Here is a 19,934-nt window from a genome sequence, read left to right on the forward strand (position 1 = left end):
TAGTTTATATGGTAGTTCACTCTGGGTCTCAAAACCCTCATCTGTACACGGGGGTGGCTGGAATTAACCTGCGGCCACCCTGGCACTTCTGGTTCTCTCTTTCTAAAAACTTATCAGCAGGATTCTATGTGATTAGACCAGCCGTGGGCAAACTACGGCCCTCGGGCCGGATACGGCCCGTTTGAAATGAATAAAACTAAAAAAAAAAAAAAAAAAAAAGACCGTACCCTTTTATGTAATGATGTTTACTTTGAATTTATGTTAGTTCACACAAACACTCCATCCATGCTTTTGTTCCGGCCCTCCGGTCCAGTTTAAGAACCCATTGTGGCCCTCGAGTCAAAAAGTTTGCCCACCCCTGGATTAGACTATTTCATCTCACAGATGAAAATGACAATAAGACATTCCATCCGTGGGTTGGTACATGTAAATGCCTGAACTCTAAATAAGCAAGAAAATAAATACCTAACCTCATTCGGTTTATCCCACGATTCCTTGTCTTTCCTTTCCCTGCTCACCCTCAGCATGATGGTTCCGGGCAATGCAGCAGGCGTGGCCAAGCAGTTTCTGCGCTGCATCTTCCATCAGCTGGCCCCCAACGGCATCTTCCCGCAGCTGTTCCAGAGCACTATCAAAGGTAATTCATCCGTGGGGAGTGCAGGCTCCATTGATGTGGCTGGTCGCCGGAAACCGGAACCTTACTAAATCTGACTGTTCACTTTCCAGATGGGACTTTTTTACGGACCTTAGCCACGTCTCTGATGGACTTCAATGAGCTGAGCTCTATTGCTGCTCTCAGTCAGCTCCTGGAGGTAGGTCTGCTTTGATGACACTCTAAGCTCCCACTGAAATCCCTGCTGAGGAAGAAAGTCATCTAATTTAAAATTTAAAGTAAACAATTTTAATTTAAAATTAAAAGTAATTTAAAGTTTAAAAATTAATGTAAAAATTGCCAATGCCTAGGCAAGTGTCAGTTAGACAGTGCAGTTTTGAATGAATTTACTGTTTACTTAAAGCATCTTGACACCCTCAACCAAAGGGTGGACCATTGAGAACTCACCTCTGAGAACTTCCTACCTTTCTAAGGTGCGGTGGGTAGAGCAGTGTGCGCTGTGTCATGAGACTTGGATTCAAGTGTCAGTTTCACTTATTCAATGTATCAGGAGATTCAGATTCAAGTCCTGCTTATCTGATGTATCACTGTCATGAGACTTGAAGTCAATTCTCAGCTCCACTCAGTCGTTGCATTGCGAGACTTGGATTCATGTCTCAGGTCCTCTGCTTATTAGCTCTCTCAATTAGCTTGGAGTGTTGGTGGGTTGCCATCGGGACTTTGCTGCTGGTCATTACTCTTAGTCTCTGGCCAATAGAGTTTCCCGCAAGCATCATTCATTGTATCTCTTTAGCACCTAACCATGCCAATTGTAGATGTTTAAACGATGTTTTTCTTACTTACATTTCACCTTTTCACACTGAGTCAATGATCACAATTTTTCCTCCTACATTTGTCCGAATGTGTTGATTTTTCTCTGTACTCCTGCCAATTGCAATGCTTACCGTATACAGTGGCACACAACACAATTATAGCCTGAATATGTGATTTTAAAAATTGATCTTTACCAAGTAGCTACACAAATTCCCATGCTGTTTCAGCAGTTGATCGCCTATGCTTTTGTTTTTAGGGTCTAAATAACAAAAAGAATTTACCAGCAGGGGGTGCTATGATACACTGTTTGGAGAACATTGCTACCTTCATGGAAGCTTTGCCCATGGATTCTCCTAGTAGCCTCTGGACCACAATCAGCAATCAGTTTCAGACATTTTTTGTCAAGCTGCCTGGTGTTTTGCCTCTGAAGGTGAGCTGAGCCCAGGATTTCATTTTAAATTACTTGTTTCTGTTTGCAGATCATCCATCTTGTTTCATAAAGGGCTGTCTGGACTCTCTGTTAGCCCTGGAGTGGAGAAGATTGTTTAGGTTGTTCTCTCTGAATGACCGCTATATGCAGTGAGCATTTTGACTTAGTGATTTCATGTTTCCAGTTTATAGAAAAAATTGTCAAGTGGATATTAAGTAAATACTTAGGTAAATGAGTAAGCAGTTTTTCTAAAAGGAGACCAGACATATAATGTAAAGCTTCGACTTCAGAGAATTATCTAAATGGAAGTGATTGCTATATATTGGTGAATACTGTACTTGCAAGACCAAGATGATATTCTTGATGGCTTTACACCCTCCTCTCTCCAGCCCACCCTCCAAGAATACACACACAAGGGCCTCGCTGGAAATCTGATAGCCTAAGAAACATTTTCAACATGAGCCCACTAAACATGAAAACAGAATCCTATGCTGTTGAAGCTGGAAGGGACCTATGAAAGCCATCCTTTCCAATGTCCCCATTTTCCAGATGGGGACTGCATATTCAGAGAAGCAGTGGCAGCGGGAGGATTAGCACTCCCTGACGCCCAGTCCAGTGTCCTTTCCACAAACAGACTTCTAGAGTCCTTCTAAAGCAGGGGTGACTCGAAGCATTCAGGGCTCTACAGCTGCGAGGAAGAGGTGTTGGTGGTGACCATTGCTATGTCTATGAACCGCATTTGCTCTATGCAGATCACAGCTAGAAGTTTTCAACTTGTTAATGAATCACTTGTTAATCTGACAGATGAAGTTACATGTTGGCAGCTCCTCTTCTAAATTGAGTATCACATGTATGTAAAATGTTTTATAAAGACCAATCACCTCTGATAATACCTTTTTCCAAATTGGCAGATTTGGGAAATGTGACCCCCCACATAGGTTCTTTAAGGTTGATAATCCAGGGACCCTTAGGTTGGTGCTGCTTTCTTTGAGTTTGAAATTACGTGAGAAGCAGGAATGCTGAGATCTTTACTCTCTCTCACATCTTTTGATTCTTGTCTACCCACAAGTCTGGACTAGCTGAATAAATCCAAGCAAAAGGATTAGTACTTTGAAACCATGTACATATATAGCTACTGCGCATGAACATGTAGGAAATCAAGTACACACGCTTTAAGTTGGCCACATGGAACCTCCCTGGGACCAGAGAGCCATCCAGAGCCATCTGTTGCTTAAGAGGAGGGGTGGGGCTAGCCTGGTAAATTCAAATGCTGATAGGCTGATGCTATAGTCAAAATATTAAACTTGGGCCCTAACTGGTTTGGCTCAGTGGATAGAGCGTTGGCCTGCGGACTCAAGGGTCCCAGGTTCGATTCCAGTGAAGGGCATGTACCTTGGTTGCGGGCACATCCCCAGTAGGGAGTGTGCAGGAGGCAGCTGATCGATGTTTCTCTCTCATCGATGTTTCTAACTCTCTATCCCTTTCCCTTCCTCTCTGTAAAAAAATAAATAAAATATATTTTTTAAAAAAATATTAAACTTGGTCCCTGGCCAGTATTCTCAGTGGTTAGAGCATTGGCCTATAGACCGAAGGGTCTTAGGTTTGATTCCTGGTCAAGGGCATGTACCTGAGTTGCGGTTTGTCTGTCTCTCTCTCTCTCTCTCTCTCTCTCTCTCTCTCTCTCTCCCCCTTCCACTCTCTATATAAAAAATCAATGGGAAAAATATTCTTGGGTGAAAATTAACAAAAAGAAAAAAAGTTAAACTTGAACACTGACCAGTTGGACGTATTGCCAGTTGCAAACAACTGGCAAGTCTAAATTGTGACCTTCAGTCCTGTCCACAGGGACCACCCTGACTGCCCATAGGAATGAAATGAGATAAGGAATAAGAAGAGTCCAGACCCTTGCAAACTGGAGAGCACCAGTCCCTTCCACAGGGTCAGCTGCTGCTCCTCTCCAGCCAACTGTTCTGTGGGAATGCAGGCTCCATGCTGTTGATCTTCCCATGTTTTCCAAAATGTTATTTCCTGATTTTAAAAACGCTCTAGGGACCTGATGCACAGCCAGTTTTCAGCCCCTGGTTCAAAGTAATGTAAATGTCACATCCACTCCGATGGATATTGAGCAGATTAAACAGACCGACGTTTCCCTTGGGAAATACTTGCGAAATACTTTCGGAACTTCAGAACATGTGTGAAAACTGCCCTGCTAGATCAGATCTGGGCCCTTTCTCTGATTATCTTCTGCTTTTGTTGTTGTTGTTGTTAATCCTGACTGGAGAATATTTTTTCTGTTGATTATTAGAGAGAGTGGAAGGGAGGGAGGGAGAGAAGGAGAGAGAGAAAGAGAGAGAGAAACATCGATATGAGAGAGACACATTGATTTTCCCCAGGGTTTTGTCGTGTCTTTTGGTAGCAGAGGAAGGGCAGATGAAACTGGCTTTTATTTGGATTAATAAGTCTAATGGTTTTAAACTGATCTAAGTTTCTTTTCAACATGGCCTTTAACAAATTAGTGTAGATGTGGGCACATTTAATATCTACCTATTCACCTATGTTAATCCATCCATCCACCCGTCCATCCGTCTGTCTGTTTGTCCAACTCTTTAATGCTATCTGACTTTATTTTAGGGATATATCTTTGAGAAATAGTTTGTAAACTATGTTTAATTATTTAACTGTTTAACATTGTTTAATACATTTTTTTAAAACCTGAGAATGATGTTTATCAACATGAATATATGGCATGGAAAACGATAAGGAGGCAGCTATATCTCAGATTTTGTTTCCTAACGTAAATGCTTATAGGAAATATATGAAGCAAAGATATATGAAGAAGGGTACCGACTTTTACTTTTTTGCTATTTGTTCACAGTGTTCTTTAGATTCCAGTTTGAGAATTATGATTTGTCTCTTGAAGATCCCCTCTACCAATGCCACAAGGGTATGTATGTTTCAGACAAACAAAACCAGTTGGAATTTAGTTATGTTTTCGCCTGCAAAGCAAGCATGGGCAGTGCTGAAGGAGCAGTCACTGCGTGCTGAGCGCTTCACTTGCAGTCTCCTTCAAAGTGTCCAGTGTGAAGAGCTCAACTATATCACAGCATCATTTTTAATCATTGGTCCTCTCAGTTTGGGGCCATGTCCATCAGTCTGTCCTCCATACGACGAACAAGGTGATCCTTCTAAACACAGATCTCATCACATTAATTCCTCGCTTTAAAATCTTTGATACTTTCTCATTTCTTTTAGGGTAATGTGCAAAATGCCTTAATGTGGCATAAGAAGAAGGTACTTCATTAACTTGCCAGCCCACCTTTCCAATTTAGTCTCCGGCTACCTGTCCCATCCCCCATGCCTCCTGCCTACTTTCAGAATCATCATCATCATCAAAACAACAACCACTGTTTCCGAGCACGTACCAGATGGCAGGCATTGTGCTAATGGCTTTGCATTTATAGTCTTATTTAATTTCATACTTCCTTGCCTTTGCTTAGGCCATTTCCTTTACCTGAAATGCTGTATATCCTTGTCAGTGAGGCGAACTTCTCAATCTTTATAATGAGAATTTGAATTTCAATGAAAAACGCTCACATTCTCTGTAGCAACTTCCTCCTATATCATATCCCACGGTACGTGATAGAGCTCTCTGAATTAGCTCTTATATTGTACCGACGTCTCCCCAGTGAGACTGAGCTTCATGAATTCCAGCACTGCATCCCGTTCACCTTTGCGTTCCTGGCTTCCTTTCTGGGCTGCGTTATATGCAATGGTGCAGTAGTTGGTACTGCAGTGGCTTGTGACTATTAGTTAATGTACCAAGAAGGCACATTTCCCATAATGTTTACCTTGAATGTGCTTTCACAGACTCATGGTTGATGCTGGAAAGCTGCAAAGAGATCATTTGGTCTAATCTGTTCGTTAACAGTTAAGGGAAAGGCTCAGAGAGATGAAGTCTTGGCCAAGGTTACAGAGCTGGTTAGTGGAACTTAGGTCCTTTGCTTTCAAGTTCCTTGATTTTTCTGTTGCACCATATCGCCCCATGGCCATGCTGCTTTGCTGGATGAAAGAGCAAATTTCTATGTAGGTTTGAATTGAGGTTTCTTTATTTCTTGGCAAGCAGGAATGCGTTATATATCAACAGAGACATATTCCTGTCCCCATTCATCCATCATCCAAGGCAACATTTATACAGAGCAAAGAATGCTGAATCAGCAGTACTACTTCAAAGCGTTTCTTTTTAAGATTTATTTTATGTGGCAAGTACTACATGGGTTTATGTGGGGAATACAAACAAATTAAAGATATAATTCCTACCCTCAGGGGCAACTCACATGTAATGAATTCATTTTTATATCAATAAGGAAAAAGGATCTTAAAATGACCATATCCTTTGATTTAGTCATTTATTTTCTGGGACTCTATTCTAAGGAATAAGAAGAAAATGCAAATATTGTGCAAAAATCTATTTATTGGGATGTTATCATGAAACGGACTTTGTGGTCATTGAAATGGATGATTATGAAGAATTAAGTAGCATTAGACATTACTTTTATTATTATATTAACGTAGGATTGTATATGTGTAAGATTTCAACTTATAAACTTGTGTGCCACAAAGAAGGGAAATATAACAAAATGTTATCACTGGGTGGTAGGATTATGGATGACTTCTATTTCCTCATCTATACTTTCCACAGATCCTGCATTTACACATGGAGCAGGCATTACTTTCATAATCCAGACAGTTAGGACTGTAGAGGTTCAGAGGTAGTGGGAATAATGGCCTGGGAGTCTTTTGGAGCCCAATCTAAATGATCCTGCCTTCCCCACAGAGCAATTCTGCCTCTGGAAATTGCCCTGGAGTTTGGTTTTGAATCCCATTCGATATCTGCATGGCTTTGAGCAAGTTACTTCCTGCTTAACTGCCTCCGCTGCAGCGTAGGGGTGCTGAAGCTTCAGTTACGAAGCAGATCACAGCTAATAGTGATGGAGGGCTTATCCCCTTTAATTCTCACAACAATACAGTGACGTGGAGGGCATTGTTATCCGCCCTTTGCAGAGGAGAGAACCAAGTCCAGAGAGATTAAGTCACCTATCCAAGGTCACAGAGAGCTAGAGTTTGAAAACACGTGTGTGAAACTCTAGACCTGTGTCCTTACCTATTGTAGCATACTGTCTCCCCAGGATTGTTATAAGGAATTTGAATAAGAGAAACTATATGAAAACATCTAACTCTGCCGGATACTTAGTTGGTGCTCCATAAATGTTTCTAAATGGCTTCAGAAAGCATATGGATTAAAACCAACCCTTTATGGGCGGATTTCAGATGGAGAAAGCAAAACTGACGATGCCTTTTTGATGCTAACCTTGGCAGGAAGCTGGGTTATGATGAACTGTCTCTAAGCTAATCGTGCTTTGGTGCTCACATGCAGGGTTGGTTTGTGCTATCTAACTGAGGTGACAAACTTTGAGAGGAGCTGGATCTGATGAACCCATAGAGCCCTAGGAGTTCTGAGAAATAGAGTGGGAGATCTAATGCAAACCTTTCCGAGTCTTGGCAGCTGGGGGTGCACATGAGGATAGCATTGGAGTTCGGTGGGTTTAAAAATGATGCCGTCTGGAAAAAAATGCTTTCTTAAAGCAATAAAATGATTAAACCATGCTCTTCAAGCCATTGATTGAAGGTATAGTTCTGTTCTTGTTAGACCAACAGCGTTGGTACAGTAGCCACCTGGCAACAAATCTTAAATAAAAAGAAAAGAGTGATCCCATTAAAGTATCATAAGACTTTAATACTTTTTAAAATGAAAGAGTCAGCAATGGATTTTATTTGGCCCCAATCTCATTGCAGAGTTTGTTGGAACCGTTTTCAAAACTGCTCAGCTTTGTCATTCAGAATGCTGTCTTCACTCTGGCCTACCTGGTGGAGGTGTGTGGCTTATGTTACCGAGCTTTCACTAAGGTAAGTGTGCACAGTTGTGTCAAATCCCTCTTAGGCTAATTGCTTCAATATAGTTTTAAAATGGGTAATTCTACTGAGGTCTAATAAATATCATTGGAAAGAAACACTTTACATCTACATATATAAAAGCCTAAGTGACTGTCTGACTGTTCGACTGTCCAACCGGTAGCTATGATGCACAATGACCACCAGGGGGCAGATGCTCAATGCAGGAGCTGCCAAGCTGTGGTGACTTGGCAACTGCGGTTCTCAGGTGATGCACCTGGAACCAGGGAGGAGGGAGCCTGATTCCAGAGTGCGTCACCCGAGAACCACCCTCTTGGAATCCAGGACCCCTCAGGGGATGTCAGAGAGCTGATTTTGGCTAAATCCCTGCAGGCCAGGCCAAGGGACCCCACCAGTGCATGAATTCGTGCACCAGGCCTCTAGTATGTACATAAAATGTCTTAAATATGCAAGTTTGGAGGATTGAGAATCATCTAGTTTAGAAGAGAAGAGCTATTTAAAAAAATATTTTTATTAATTTCAGAGAGGAAGGGATAAGGAAAGAGAGATAGAAACGTGTTGATAAGAGAGAACCATTGATCGGCTGTCTCCTACATGCCCTGACTGGGGATTGAGCCCTCAACCCGGGCATGTGCCCTGACCAGGAATCCAAACCATGACTTCTTGGTTCATAAGTTGATGCTCAACCACTGAGCCATGCCGGCTGGACAAGAGAAGAGGTATTTTGATTGAAATGAGATAATAGTCTAAATGACCTCTTAAAGTCCTTCTCAAGTTTACCCATGATTAATGGGCTAGCCATCACTACGTATTATTTTATACCCAAAGTAGAAAAAAATTAGGCAGTCATTTGTAAAAGCCTGTGAAGAGCTCCTTAATTCTCATCATTTATCTGTCTCCCCAGGGCTGGGTTCTCGGCCTCTGAGATTGTAATCTCATCTTTTGTCATCTTGCCTTAATAATGCTTCCTCTATTGCATTAGCTTTAGATCCCCTGCCCCACCACTGGCGAAGTGGAAAACTACTGCTTGCCCAGTGCATATAGCAGCCTTGTTGGAGCTGGTAGACGCTAATGGAAAAGCAGGAGGCATTTCTGTCCTTACGAACAATGTGCAAATCTTACTTTCCAATTTCCAAGTTTATTTTCAATGGGGTCTCTGTTTCTGCTGTTTTCTTGAATGTTCAGAATGCTCCTTTATTCATGTTGTTCACTTCTGTAAGCCCTTTATTTTCCTCATAAAAATCTAATTTTATACCAAGGCTTTAATTCTATTTAAAACATAGTTGTCTCATTTCTTTCCATTTTGTGTCCACTCTGCCATGTTAAGTGTTCCGTGATAATCCTCTCTTTAGTCTTTCCGATTATAAACCATTACTCTGTCTGGAATGATATGTTTCCTAACTACCAAAATAATCAGCATTTTGTCTTTTTTCAAATCCTTCCTGAAAAATAACCTTTTCCTTAAAAAAAAAAAGATCTGTAGGACACAGCACCAAATAGAATGAAAAGATGCTCTGTATTTAAAAGTCATTTTCTTTATGCTTGATTTATTTAAATTAGTGCATTTTCCAAAGGAGGAACCATAATGAGTTTGAATTTATTAAGTTGTCCAGTATTGGTATTAATGACAGGGGAACTTCCACCAATTTGAATTCAACATATTCTTGGATTTGAATATTCACTATACATTATTATCCCCTCATAATCGATCATAACTTTAGGGGCCTCCCACATCCTACTGTCATCACCCTTTCTCATTTTTCAACTTGAAATGAATGTTACTTACAGAAAGCTTCAATCTAGGGTGTTCCCACCTACTTCATAGATAATGAGAAACTATCGGAAACTGTTCAATAGCAGTATCTAATCAAGCCTTCTCTATATTTAATAAAAAGAAAGGGCATGGAAACATAAGGGACTTGGAGACTTCTCTTTCTGCCAATCTGGCATCCTAGATAACCTGAAAACTGCCCCATTTAAACACCAGAAATGCTGGATGAAATAAACATGATTTTTAAAATAGAGCTAATTTTATAAAAATGAAAGGAGACAAAAATGCAGAGGACATTGAGAACCAGAGGGTAAGCATAGAAGCTGATAGTGTAGAAGTCTCGAGATAGGGAAGGGGCGGTGGTGCTTGCTTCGGCAACTTAGTGGCTTGAGTTTTAAAGCCCACACAGAGAAAGGAGCTGAGGTCTTGGGACTATTTTAGGCTGGGAGTTGGAACAGAGTCATCCCCAGCAGGAAGTCAGGACCCTTGACAGGCTATCCATTTGGTAAAAGGGTGATTGGGAAAGAATATATTCTTATATGGAGGTGACAAAGAATGGGATCTGTATAATCTGAGAACTGAAAGATTTATAGTAACTTTGAGAATTAGTAAACATGAACCTACCTTTGAACATGTTTAGAATTTGATTTATAATACCTACATGCTCTGAACTAAAAAGCCAAGTAACATAGGTGCTGAGCAAGGAATAGCATTGGAGAGTCTGGCAGAACCAAACCTGAAGTCAATCCTCAAACCTCTCTGGAGGGATATGCTTTCAACTTAGGCCTAACAGGATTTCCACAAATAAAATCCTGATGAACATGAGCCAGAATCTAAAATTATAAATCATATGAAGAAATAATCCACCATGAGCTAGATAACAGAGTCAACAAACAGCAAGATTATTTTTCCCCTAAGGATTTCCAGTATTAGAACGATGTGATAGAAATTATAAAACATACTTTAAATGATAATCAGGCAAAGGAGAATTAAAAACATGAGAAGACATTTAGTCACTTAAAAAAAAAGTAGGTAGTCTAGAAATGAAATAGTCACTGACATAAAAAAAAACTTGATGGACAGGTTAAACAGCAAATTAGACATAGCCAAAGAGGGAATTGGTAAAATGGAAAGTAGAACTGAAGAAACTACATAGTATGCAGCAAAGAGATGAAGAGATCACGATGAGAAAGAGAAGTGTTTCAGAGAGGGAAAATAGGTTTCTTAGCAATTCTAGAATTGATGAAAGTCATTAATGCTTTGATTCAGGAAGCATAATGAGCACTAAAAGTATTACAAATAAACTAAAAATTTACCTGCTCATGTCATAGACTACATAAGTAAGGTACAAATTGACAGAACAACCAAGACAGATAAAATTTGTTAAGAGCAAGCAAAAGAAAAGACACTTTGTAGATAGACTGACAACAAACTTCTCAACAGCACAATGGAAGCCAGAAGATAATGGGAAAAATGTCTTTAAAATTGTGAGAAAAAAAATAATGGTTCACCTGGAATTCTCTACCAGCTAAGCTATTATTTAAGAGTGAAGGCTAAATAAACTATTTGGAAAATTAGAAATTTCCTAATATATTTTTAACTGAAACAAGTACTAAAAGATGTACTGCAATACATTATGAGGCCAATAGATAGTTGATACTAACCTGACAGAGATACAAAAATTCTGAAGGAATAATAGCAAATTATTTTTCTTGAAATGTAATAGTGGTTTAACTATTAGAACACTTATTTATGTCACCGTGTTACCAGATTAATGTAGAAAAACTTTTATCATTATCTCAGCAGATAGAAAAGAAACACTCTTTGTAATTCAACATCCACTTACGATAATTCTTGTCCAACTAGGAATAGAAGTAACTTCTTTAACTTGACAAAGGTTGTTAATCAGAAACCTCTAGGAAACATTATACTTAATGGTGAAGTGCCAGCAGTAGTCCCTTTACAATAATAAGTAAGACAAGGATGCCCGTTACCACTGCTCCTATTCACTCTGGTCCTGTGTGTCCTACTAAGTTCAGTAAGACAGGAAGAAAAATCCAACATATTGGAAAGGAAAGGAAAAATAAAACTCTCACTTTTTGTAGATATGTGATTATAAATGAACCAAAGAGAATCTATCTATTGGCACCTTTTTATAACTTTTATAAGAGAGTTCAGCAAGGATGCTGGGTACAAATGGATACCCAGAAATTACCTACCTTAATATTCAGCTACAAATGACTATACTAGTAAATGTACTTTAAAAATGTCATTTATTATGGCAACAAAAAATCTATCAAAATCTGCAAGAACTTTATGGAGATAACCAGAAAATATTATTAAACGTTTAATAGAGACACAGCTCATATTCATGGATGAGGACCCAGCATAATAAAGAGGCTTATTCTCATGAAATAACCTATACATTTAAAAATTCCTAGCCTTCCTCCCTGATAAGGATGGAGTAGATAATTTGAACCTATCCTCCCATTTAACTTAAAAAGTTTAAAAAAGTAAACAGAATATTGTTTGAAAACTTCTTAAAAGCATTAAAATGCTAACCAGATATAGAAGAGTGGCCAGGCTCAGATCTGGGAGAGCAGAGGAATGCAGAGATGTGAGCCTAGCCCTGAAGGTAGGTGTTTGCCTCTCTGGAAGAAGGGACTGAAAGACTTAGCCGAAATTCTGGAAGATTCAGGCTAAGGGGACAGAAGTCACAATCCAGGATCTATCAAGAGTGGGAACTCTGTCAGGAACTCTGTCTAATACGCTCACCCTCACATACACTTTTGGTCAGAACCACAAAGTAAAGATAACTCAGAAATAAACTTGCCCTCTTGTGGACACAGCTGGGTATCAAGTTCTTTGGTGGCCCAAGATAAGAAAGTTCGTTTCGTACATTTAAGGTAACCCTGTACCCCTAGTGCACATTTCAGGCCTCAAATTATTTTTATAAATAACTTTTTAATAAAGCATCCAGCACACAAAGATAACTGGACATATGAGGAGGCAAGATAGCATGGGCGAGAATGCGTAGAAAGAAAAGACTGTTGGATACAAACCCACAGGGTCTCCACGTTCTTAAAATTTTTTTTTAAAATATATTTTATTGATTTTTCACAGAGAAGAAGGGAGAGAAATAGAGAGTTAGAAACATCAATGAGAGAGAAACATTGATCAGCTGCCTCCTTCACACCCGCTACTGGGGATGTGCCCGCAACCAAGGTACATGCCCTTGACCAGAATCGAACACGGGACCTTTCAGTCCCCAGGCCGATGCTCTATCCACTGAGCCAAACCGGTCGGGGCGGTCTCCAGGTTCTTGATTGTGGTTAAGAAAGGACACACAGGAGGCTTCTAAGATGCTTACATGAGCTGCTGTTTGACCTGCTGCTGGTGCTAATCCACTTATCTGTACACTTAGGTTTTATATACTTTTTTGCATCTGTTACAATTGACAATAAAAAAGACAAACTTGAAAACAATCTAGCGTTCCACTGACAGGAGGACAGATCGATGGGTTTGGGTATGTTCATACACATTATTAATCCGTTTAGTTGAATGAATTAGAGCTGTGTGTATCAAGAGGGGCTAATTTAAAAAAATGTAATGTAGTGAAAAATTATAAGTTGCAGAAAGAGATGCAGAGTATGATACCATGATAGGAAGTTAAAAATATGCAATATATATATGTATAATGTTATACACTACAATAGAAATTTTAAAACATGCAAAAATAATATTACACATTATAATGGAGATAAGCATTGGACATTATAATAATAAAAGCATAATATGCTAATTAGATTGGACGAAGCCAGGGCTGCGAGGGAAGCCCGGGTCCCAGGTGCCTGCGGATGGTGAGAGGGAAGCCAGTGCCGGCAGCGGGGGAAGGAAGGCCTACTCTTGCACGAATTTCATGCATCAGGCCTCTAGTATTTTATAATAATACATTATAATAGAAATCTTAAAATATGCAAAATAATACGAATATAATACATATGTATTAAAAGTATAAAAAATACATGAAGTAATAAGCAGATTCAAAATAGTGGCTACTTCAAGGAAGGGAGAAAGAATAGAGAGCACCATATAGGTACCTTCAACTGTTGCTGTGGTGTTTGATTTATTATTTAAAAAATGTAAAATCAGAGCAAAATGTTATGATTTGATGAAGTATATAATATATTTCACCTCTTTATTTTTCTGTGTGCTTAAAATTATCCATTTAAAAAGTATTAAGTATTTGAGATCCTTTAAGCAGTTGTACATATTTGTCTCTAAATAATTTTCAATTGAAACAAAAATCTTTTAGATTTGTTTAATTTCTGCAATGCTGGGAACCTATATCATTCCCTGTGTATAGGAACCAAATCCTGTGATTTCAGTATTGAAGAGCAGGCCTGTTGTTTTCTTATCCATTAAATGAGGAATGGGGAACCATTTTTTCTGCCAAGGGCCATTTGGATATTTATAACATCATTTGTGGGCCATATAAAATTATCACTTTAAAAATTAGCCTGGTATATTTGGTCAAACATTTCATTAACTCACCCCTAATGCCTTGGCAGGGCCAGACTAAATGATTTCTCAGACCTTATATGGCCCGCAGGCCGGACATTCCACACCCCTGCATTAAATTATGTGTTCTCACCTGGCCGGTGTTGCTCAGTGGTTGAGCATTGATTTATGAACCAGAAAGACATGGTTCAATTCCCAGTCAGGGCACATGCCCGGGTTGTGGACTTGATCCCTAGTAGGGGGCATGCAGGAGGCAGCTGATCAGTGATTCTCTCTCATCATTGATGTTTCTATCTCTCTCTCCCTCTCTGAAATCAATAAAAATATATTGTAAAAAAATTATGTGTTCTCAGTGCTGCAGTAAACTCATATACACAAAAATGCCTTTAAAATTTTTTCCTTTTTAGTTTTAATTTTATTTATTGAGGACAGTTCATTATGCATTTTTAAATAGTATTTTTTATTTCTGATCTATGAATCTTTTAGAAGCTCTTTTGACTTTGATCTGTTCTAATTGAATTTTAGAAATTGCTTACCTCCTTCTTTTTTGTTCTATTTAGGAGCGGGATAAACTGTACTTGTCTCGTAGTGTTGTTCTGGAACTCCTGCAGGCCCTGAAGCTGAAATCTCCTCTACCAGATACAAACCTCCTTCTGCTTGTCCAGGTAGGCTTATGGCTTGTTTGTAATACTTTCATGAGATCCACTCATATTTGGAAAAACAAGGAAGCTATGGGACATATGCATAAATCAAATATTTCTGCCCCTGTTTGTGCCAGGCAATATGCTTTACATATTCCCCTCACTGTATCCTTACAGCCATAGGAGACATTGGTTCTGTATCATAGATGAGGAGACTGAGGCTCGGGGGGTTCAGTGACTTGCCCACGATCACATAGCTGGCGTACGTAGAGTCAGCATCCGACCTCAGGGTCTGTTCATTGTGGAGCACAGCCTGGTCAGGCTTTCTGTCACTTGCCCAGGTGACCATAACAGCTCTGAGCTTTTTGTACTGCCTTCTTCTCTCTCCACACCAATCCAGTCTTCTGGCTTATGGCCACCTAGACGAATTCTGCTAAAAGTCTACTTTATATCAGATCACACCCTGCATTGAAAACCTACAGTGACGCTGTAGTGCCTGAACTACTGAAGCCTTTCATTATCTGGACACATTTGGCTACTCAGCAGTATTTCCCTTGACAAATATTTACTCACCACCTATTTTGGACGAGGTTTAGGGAATACAGAGATGAAAAAAGCATAGGCCCAGGCCGATAATGTGCTAACCATTGTGCAGTATGTAAAGTACTAGGAGCAGGGAGTGGCCAACTCAGCCTGAGAGATGGAGGAAAGCTCATTAAGCCATTATGAGCCTTGACCTGGCCCAGGTACTGGGGAAACAGATATGAATAAGCCATGGCCCCTTCCTTCCAAGATTTATTATCTGGTAGGTGAAGTTGACAAGTAAAAAATCTCCACCATAGTGTAATGGGTGTGTACTGAGTATGGGAATGGTATAGAAAAGGGACTGTGTGTGTGTGTGTGTGTGTGTGTGTGTATGTATGTGTGTGTACAGAAGTTGAGGCGTTTACCCGGAAAAAGAGGAGGAAGGATACCTGTCATTTGCCATTTAACATCCACCACTGGGTCCCCTTCCCTCACTAATATATAATACTCGTCCTTAGGACCAGAATTGAGTTTCTCTCACAGCCTTGAGATTTAATAAAGAGTTGGTATACCTTCAACGAAGAATGGGCCTCAGTTGTCTTTGAAGAGCTTCTGGGGGCTCTGTGAGGGCAGCGATTGCTGGAAGATGACAGCCATGGGTGCCGGGCATGACGTAGTCGGAAGGAAGCGGCTCCCATTGAGCCACGCTGCTAGGCAGCCCAAGAGGAGGGTAGAAGCAAAACCACGGCCTGGAAATCTCTGTGTTCCTGAGTCCGGGCAGCTGTTGACTCTCCCAGTGGCTGCCATAGGCCAGCCCCTCCTGCTCACACATCAGCAGCTACACCGCTTTTGAGCACAAGCAACTCTGACACAAGTGACCGTGAAGATTAATGGGATCAACACTGACTTGGAGGGGAGGGCGGTGAACTGGGCCTCGTGAACTCGCCACGAGAGAGTTAGGGCTCACAGGTCCCGTGTCTAGAAGTCACTTGCTTCTGATAGTGTTTCAAACAGCCTAGGTTTCAGGCCCGGAAGGGGCTGTCCTGTGGGCATCAGGGAGCAGCAGGCTCTTAATTGGCCCCGGTTTCTGGCAGAGCCAATCTACAAGGCTGATCTTCTCGGGGTCCAGCCCCGACGCCGCGTCTGCAGCGGGTGGCCGGTCTTCTGGAGGTACATTAGTCAACCATAATAAGCACTTGTCACGAGACGGCAGAAGAACACTGACACGTTCAATTGCCCAGCGCTCAAGGGAACCATGAAAACAGTGATTATTGCATCATAGCGAGGTGAATGAGTAACAAAAACAAATTAGTTTTAGGAAGAAAGAGGGCAAAAATGTAGGTTCTTCTGACTGAATGTGTTTTTTGGACTCTCATATACCATGTCAATGAATTCCATTTCATCTTTTTAAAACAAATGTGTATTTGTCCTTGAATCATTCAATTTCACAAATCTAGTTGTAAAATTATTTAGGTTGGAGAGGTATTTTGGAGACATTTTGAGATTGTGCCCATGGAGAACAACTTTACGAATATTTCCACCTCCAACGAAGGATGTTAAGCATTGTGCCATTTTGGAGTAATACACCTTCGTTCTATAAGCTTTAGAATAAACAATTCCCATTACTGAGAGAAATAAGAGGGAGGCATACTTAAAAGTTCCCGCATCTGCCCTGTGACTCCTGGCTAAGGGGTGGAGAGAAGTCCTCTGTGGGGCCACTCGTGGGATGAAGAAGCACTTGTCTCTTTTCATGAATAGCGCATCCTTCTATAGAGGTTTCCTGTTCCTTCTTCTCTTGCCCTTGACTGCCTGGGCCCTCCAGGTGTGCCCTGGGGATCGCACAGGGGACAGCCTGCTCTCTGGTGGCTTCTCTTAGGCCAGAGAATCCAGCCTGGAGTCAGAGAAAGCTCTTCCCTTTCCTGGGGCGGCACAGCAGGCCCTGGCTCCCGGAGGACCAGCTCCCAATGTGGACACGTAATGTGTCTGAGGCAGACAGTGACTTCCTGTAAAGATATCAGGGCCCCCCATCTGAAGCAGTGGGGTGGCTTGTTTACCTGAAAATGCAGCTTGGAAACAGAAAAGAAAGCAACGTTTGGAAGGAAAACCTCCTCTGGGGAGCTGTCATACGTGACATTGGCCCCATTAGTGAGAAGTTGGATCCTCAAACCTTGGATTTGCCCTGCATTCTTTCAGCCACCAGGAAAACACCAGTGTTTCCTCTCCCTCTTGAGTTAATAACTTAGAAGATAGATGAGCTGATAGAGATGGAGCTGTTTCTAGTCTCATAGATAGGCTGTGCCTTTGTTGTTTACCAAATACTCTCGGTAAGCATCCCCATAAAGAACAATGAAACACTTGCCCAAGGAATGTGGGGCAACCCAAGTTCTAAACATTTCAAGACAGTGACCGATCTGTTTTTTAATCCCTAGAATTTCTTCCTGGAGGCTGGTTCACGGAAACTTCCCAGCCACTATAGTGGGTGTCCAGCCATGACTCCTATTAGTTATTACTTACATATAAAGTCAGGCGACCTTGGATGTTCAAGTGGATTTTTTTTTAAGAAAAAGAGGCATGAAAACAGGAAATAATTTGCAAAATAGAAAAAATTGTATGTATTCTTCAGAATCTAAAATGTCAACCTTCAGGGTGTGGTTGTTCTGCACTGTGGACCAAGGCTTTGTCTTACTGTTTTAACTCAGATCTGTTGACAGTTTTGCTCTCAACTACCATGTTTTCTTTTCTGCTGGTCTGCTGTCAGATGTAATTGTAAGTGTTCTCAAGGTGGATTGAAGCAGAGTTTTCATAATAAAGTGATAGGCCACTAGCAGCCACCACGCAGGCGATAGAAGCTCAAATCCAAAAGAACGTCCTCAGCTCCCATTATGTCAAGAATAGACATTCTGCTAATTTGCATATAGCACACCCACTGTGTGGGATATACCTGCATGTTCGAGTGTGAGAAATCGTGTGGGTGAAAGGTTTTCTTTGAAGGATAGGTTAGTTGTGGGCTGGAGGACAAAGAAGTGGCAGGGGCACGCTGCTGTTTTTAATTCACAGGCGTATGCGTGTGGGGTTATTAATGTTAGTTGAGTTACCAACAGTCTGATCACTCTTTGGGATGAGAGGTGGAGATACTATTTTGAGTCTCATTTTGATAATGAAGTTAGTAATGACACATAATGGATACTGCGTTTCTTCTGTGTTCTTTGGTATTGGGGCAGGCGTGCCTATTTCTATCTGAAAGTATAAAATTCTTCCTTGTATGGTAGTCATCCTTCCCTCCCTGCCTTTAGTGACATCTTTATATTTTGAGCAATTCTATAAGATTATAATGGCATTTTTCAGTTCCTGGTTGGCAGCTATATAAAATGGAGAGAGAAAAGTTTACTTAGTCGCACATATCATGCTAAAATGCGCTGGATTAAAATGCATGGATGAAAAATAAATAGTAGATGGCTTCAGGCTTAGGCACTTTTATACTCTTGACTCTCCACAGACCTCCGTAACTTTTAGAGTGGTGATTTTTAATTAATTTTGACTTCTAAGAGATCACAGATCAGACGTCTGAATTTGGCCTCATACCTTGAGCCTACATGGTGACAACCTACTGACATGATGCCACTCCGTCCACTTTGTAGGTGAGAGAGGCTTCTGCTGAAGATCAGGAAAGTTGAAGTTGTGCTTCTTCACGAATCTTGTCTTGCCCTCCAGGGCACAGCCAGGCCGGAAAGCACGCTTTAGGGGCTGTGGACTCTAGATGCCCAGGGACACTCCCACTCCCTGGGCTCCCTTTCTCACAGTTCTGTCTTGCCCTTGGCCTCTATTCGCTGTGCATCTCTTGTTTCTGTTTTAAAGAAATTAGTTAAAATGTTGGTGTCCTGGCAGAGGTTTGGGAACTTAGTTCTAAGTAGTTTGTCTAAATTGCAGACGCAGAGAGCTTTTGAAAATATATTTTATGTGGAAAACTAGCTGCCAGGATTTTGGGAGCTCCTTCTTCTCACACTGTACTTCTGTCAGATTTTTTACTTACAGGTTTTGGCCAAAGGTATAGGCTTTACTTTAAAAAAAAAAAATCCTGATTACTTACTTTTCCTTGTATTAGAAATAAGCCCAAGTTAGAAGAGCAGACATAAGCATTCCTGAATAAAATAATGGAAAATTTTAGCTTTTCCCTGGGTGTTACTAGCTGGCACTTTCTTTGCCAGATCCGGAGTTACCGGCCAAGGAGATTCTTCAGTTTCTGTAACTGTATTTGAGGCAAGAGGAAATCACAGAATGTGAGCGTGGAAATGTGTGTCCACGCTGCCATGCGGCTTTCAGAGACAGCTCTGCCTGCTGTCTCCGCCTCCCCTGCTCAGTCACCTGCACAGAAGCACCTTTCGTGGAGGAGCACACCAAGACCAGCTTGTCCAGGAAGTCGCAGGGCTTCCTGACCTGAAGGCCTTTGGCTATAGCTCCTCCTTGTTAGCCCAAACCTGCCGCCTGTTATAATGCTTTGATCCTGACCCTTGGTTAGTCTGCATGTGCTGGCTCCTGTTCCTCACCCGGCCTCCCTGAGATTTTCTCTGCCACCCTGCCCTGTATTACCTCTCCCCAGTTTCAGAAGGTCTGAGTCTGCCCAGCTGAGCTCATCTCGTTGCCTCGACTCAC

At 41.0% G+C, this 19,934-nt stretch overlaps 1 protein-coding gene across 1 annotated transcript in view; it reads right to left on the bottom strand.

The window, feature by feature from the left end:
- Positions 1-416: 416 nt before the first annotated feature.
- The window catches only part of PRIMA1 (proline rich membrane anchor 1), a 95,342-nt gene continuing 75,824 nt past the window's right edge, over positions 417-19,934 (bottom strand). Inside the window, exon 5 of the mRNA XM_023764089.1 lies at positions 417-857. Coding sequence (XP_023619857.1) covers positions 800-857 — 58 coding nt within the window. The 3' untranslated portion in view covers positions 417-799. The remainder of the gene's footprint in view (positions 858-19,934) is intronic.

This window comes from Myotis lucifugus, unplaced genomic scaffold (assembly GCF_000147115.1).
Source record: "Myotis lucifugus unplaced genomic scaffold, Myoluc2.0 scaffold_316, whole genome shotgun sequence".
In the NCBI taxonomy this organism is placed as follows: Eukaryota; Metazoa; Chordata; class Mammalia; order Chiroptera; family Vespertilionidae; genus Myotis; species Myotis lucifugus.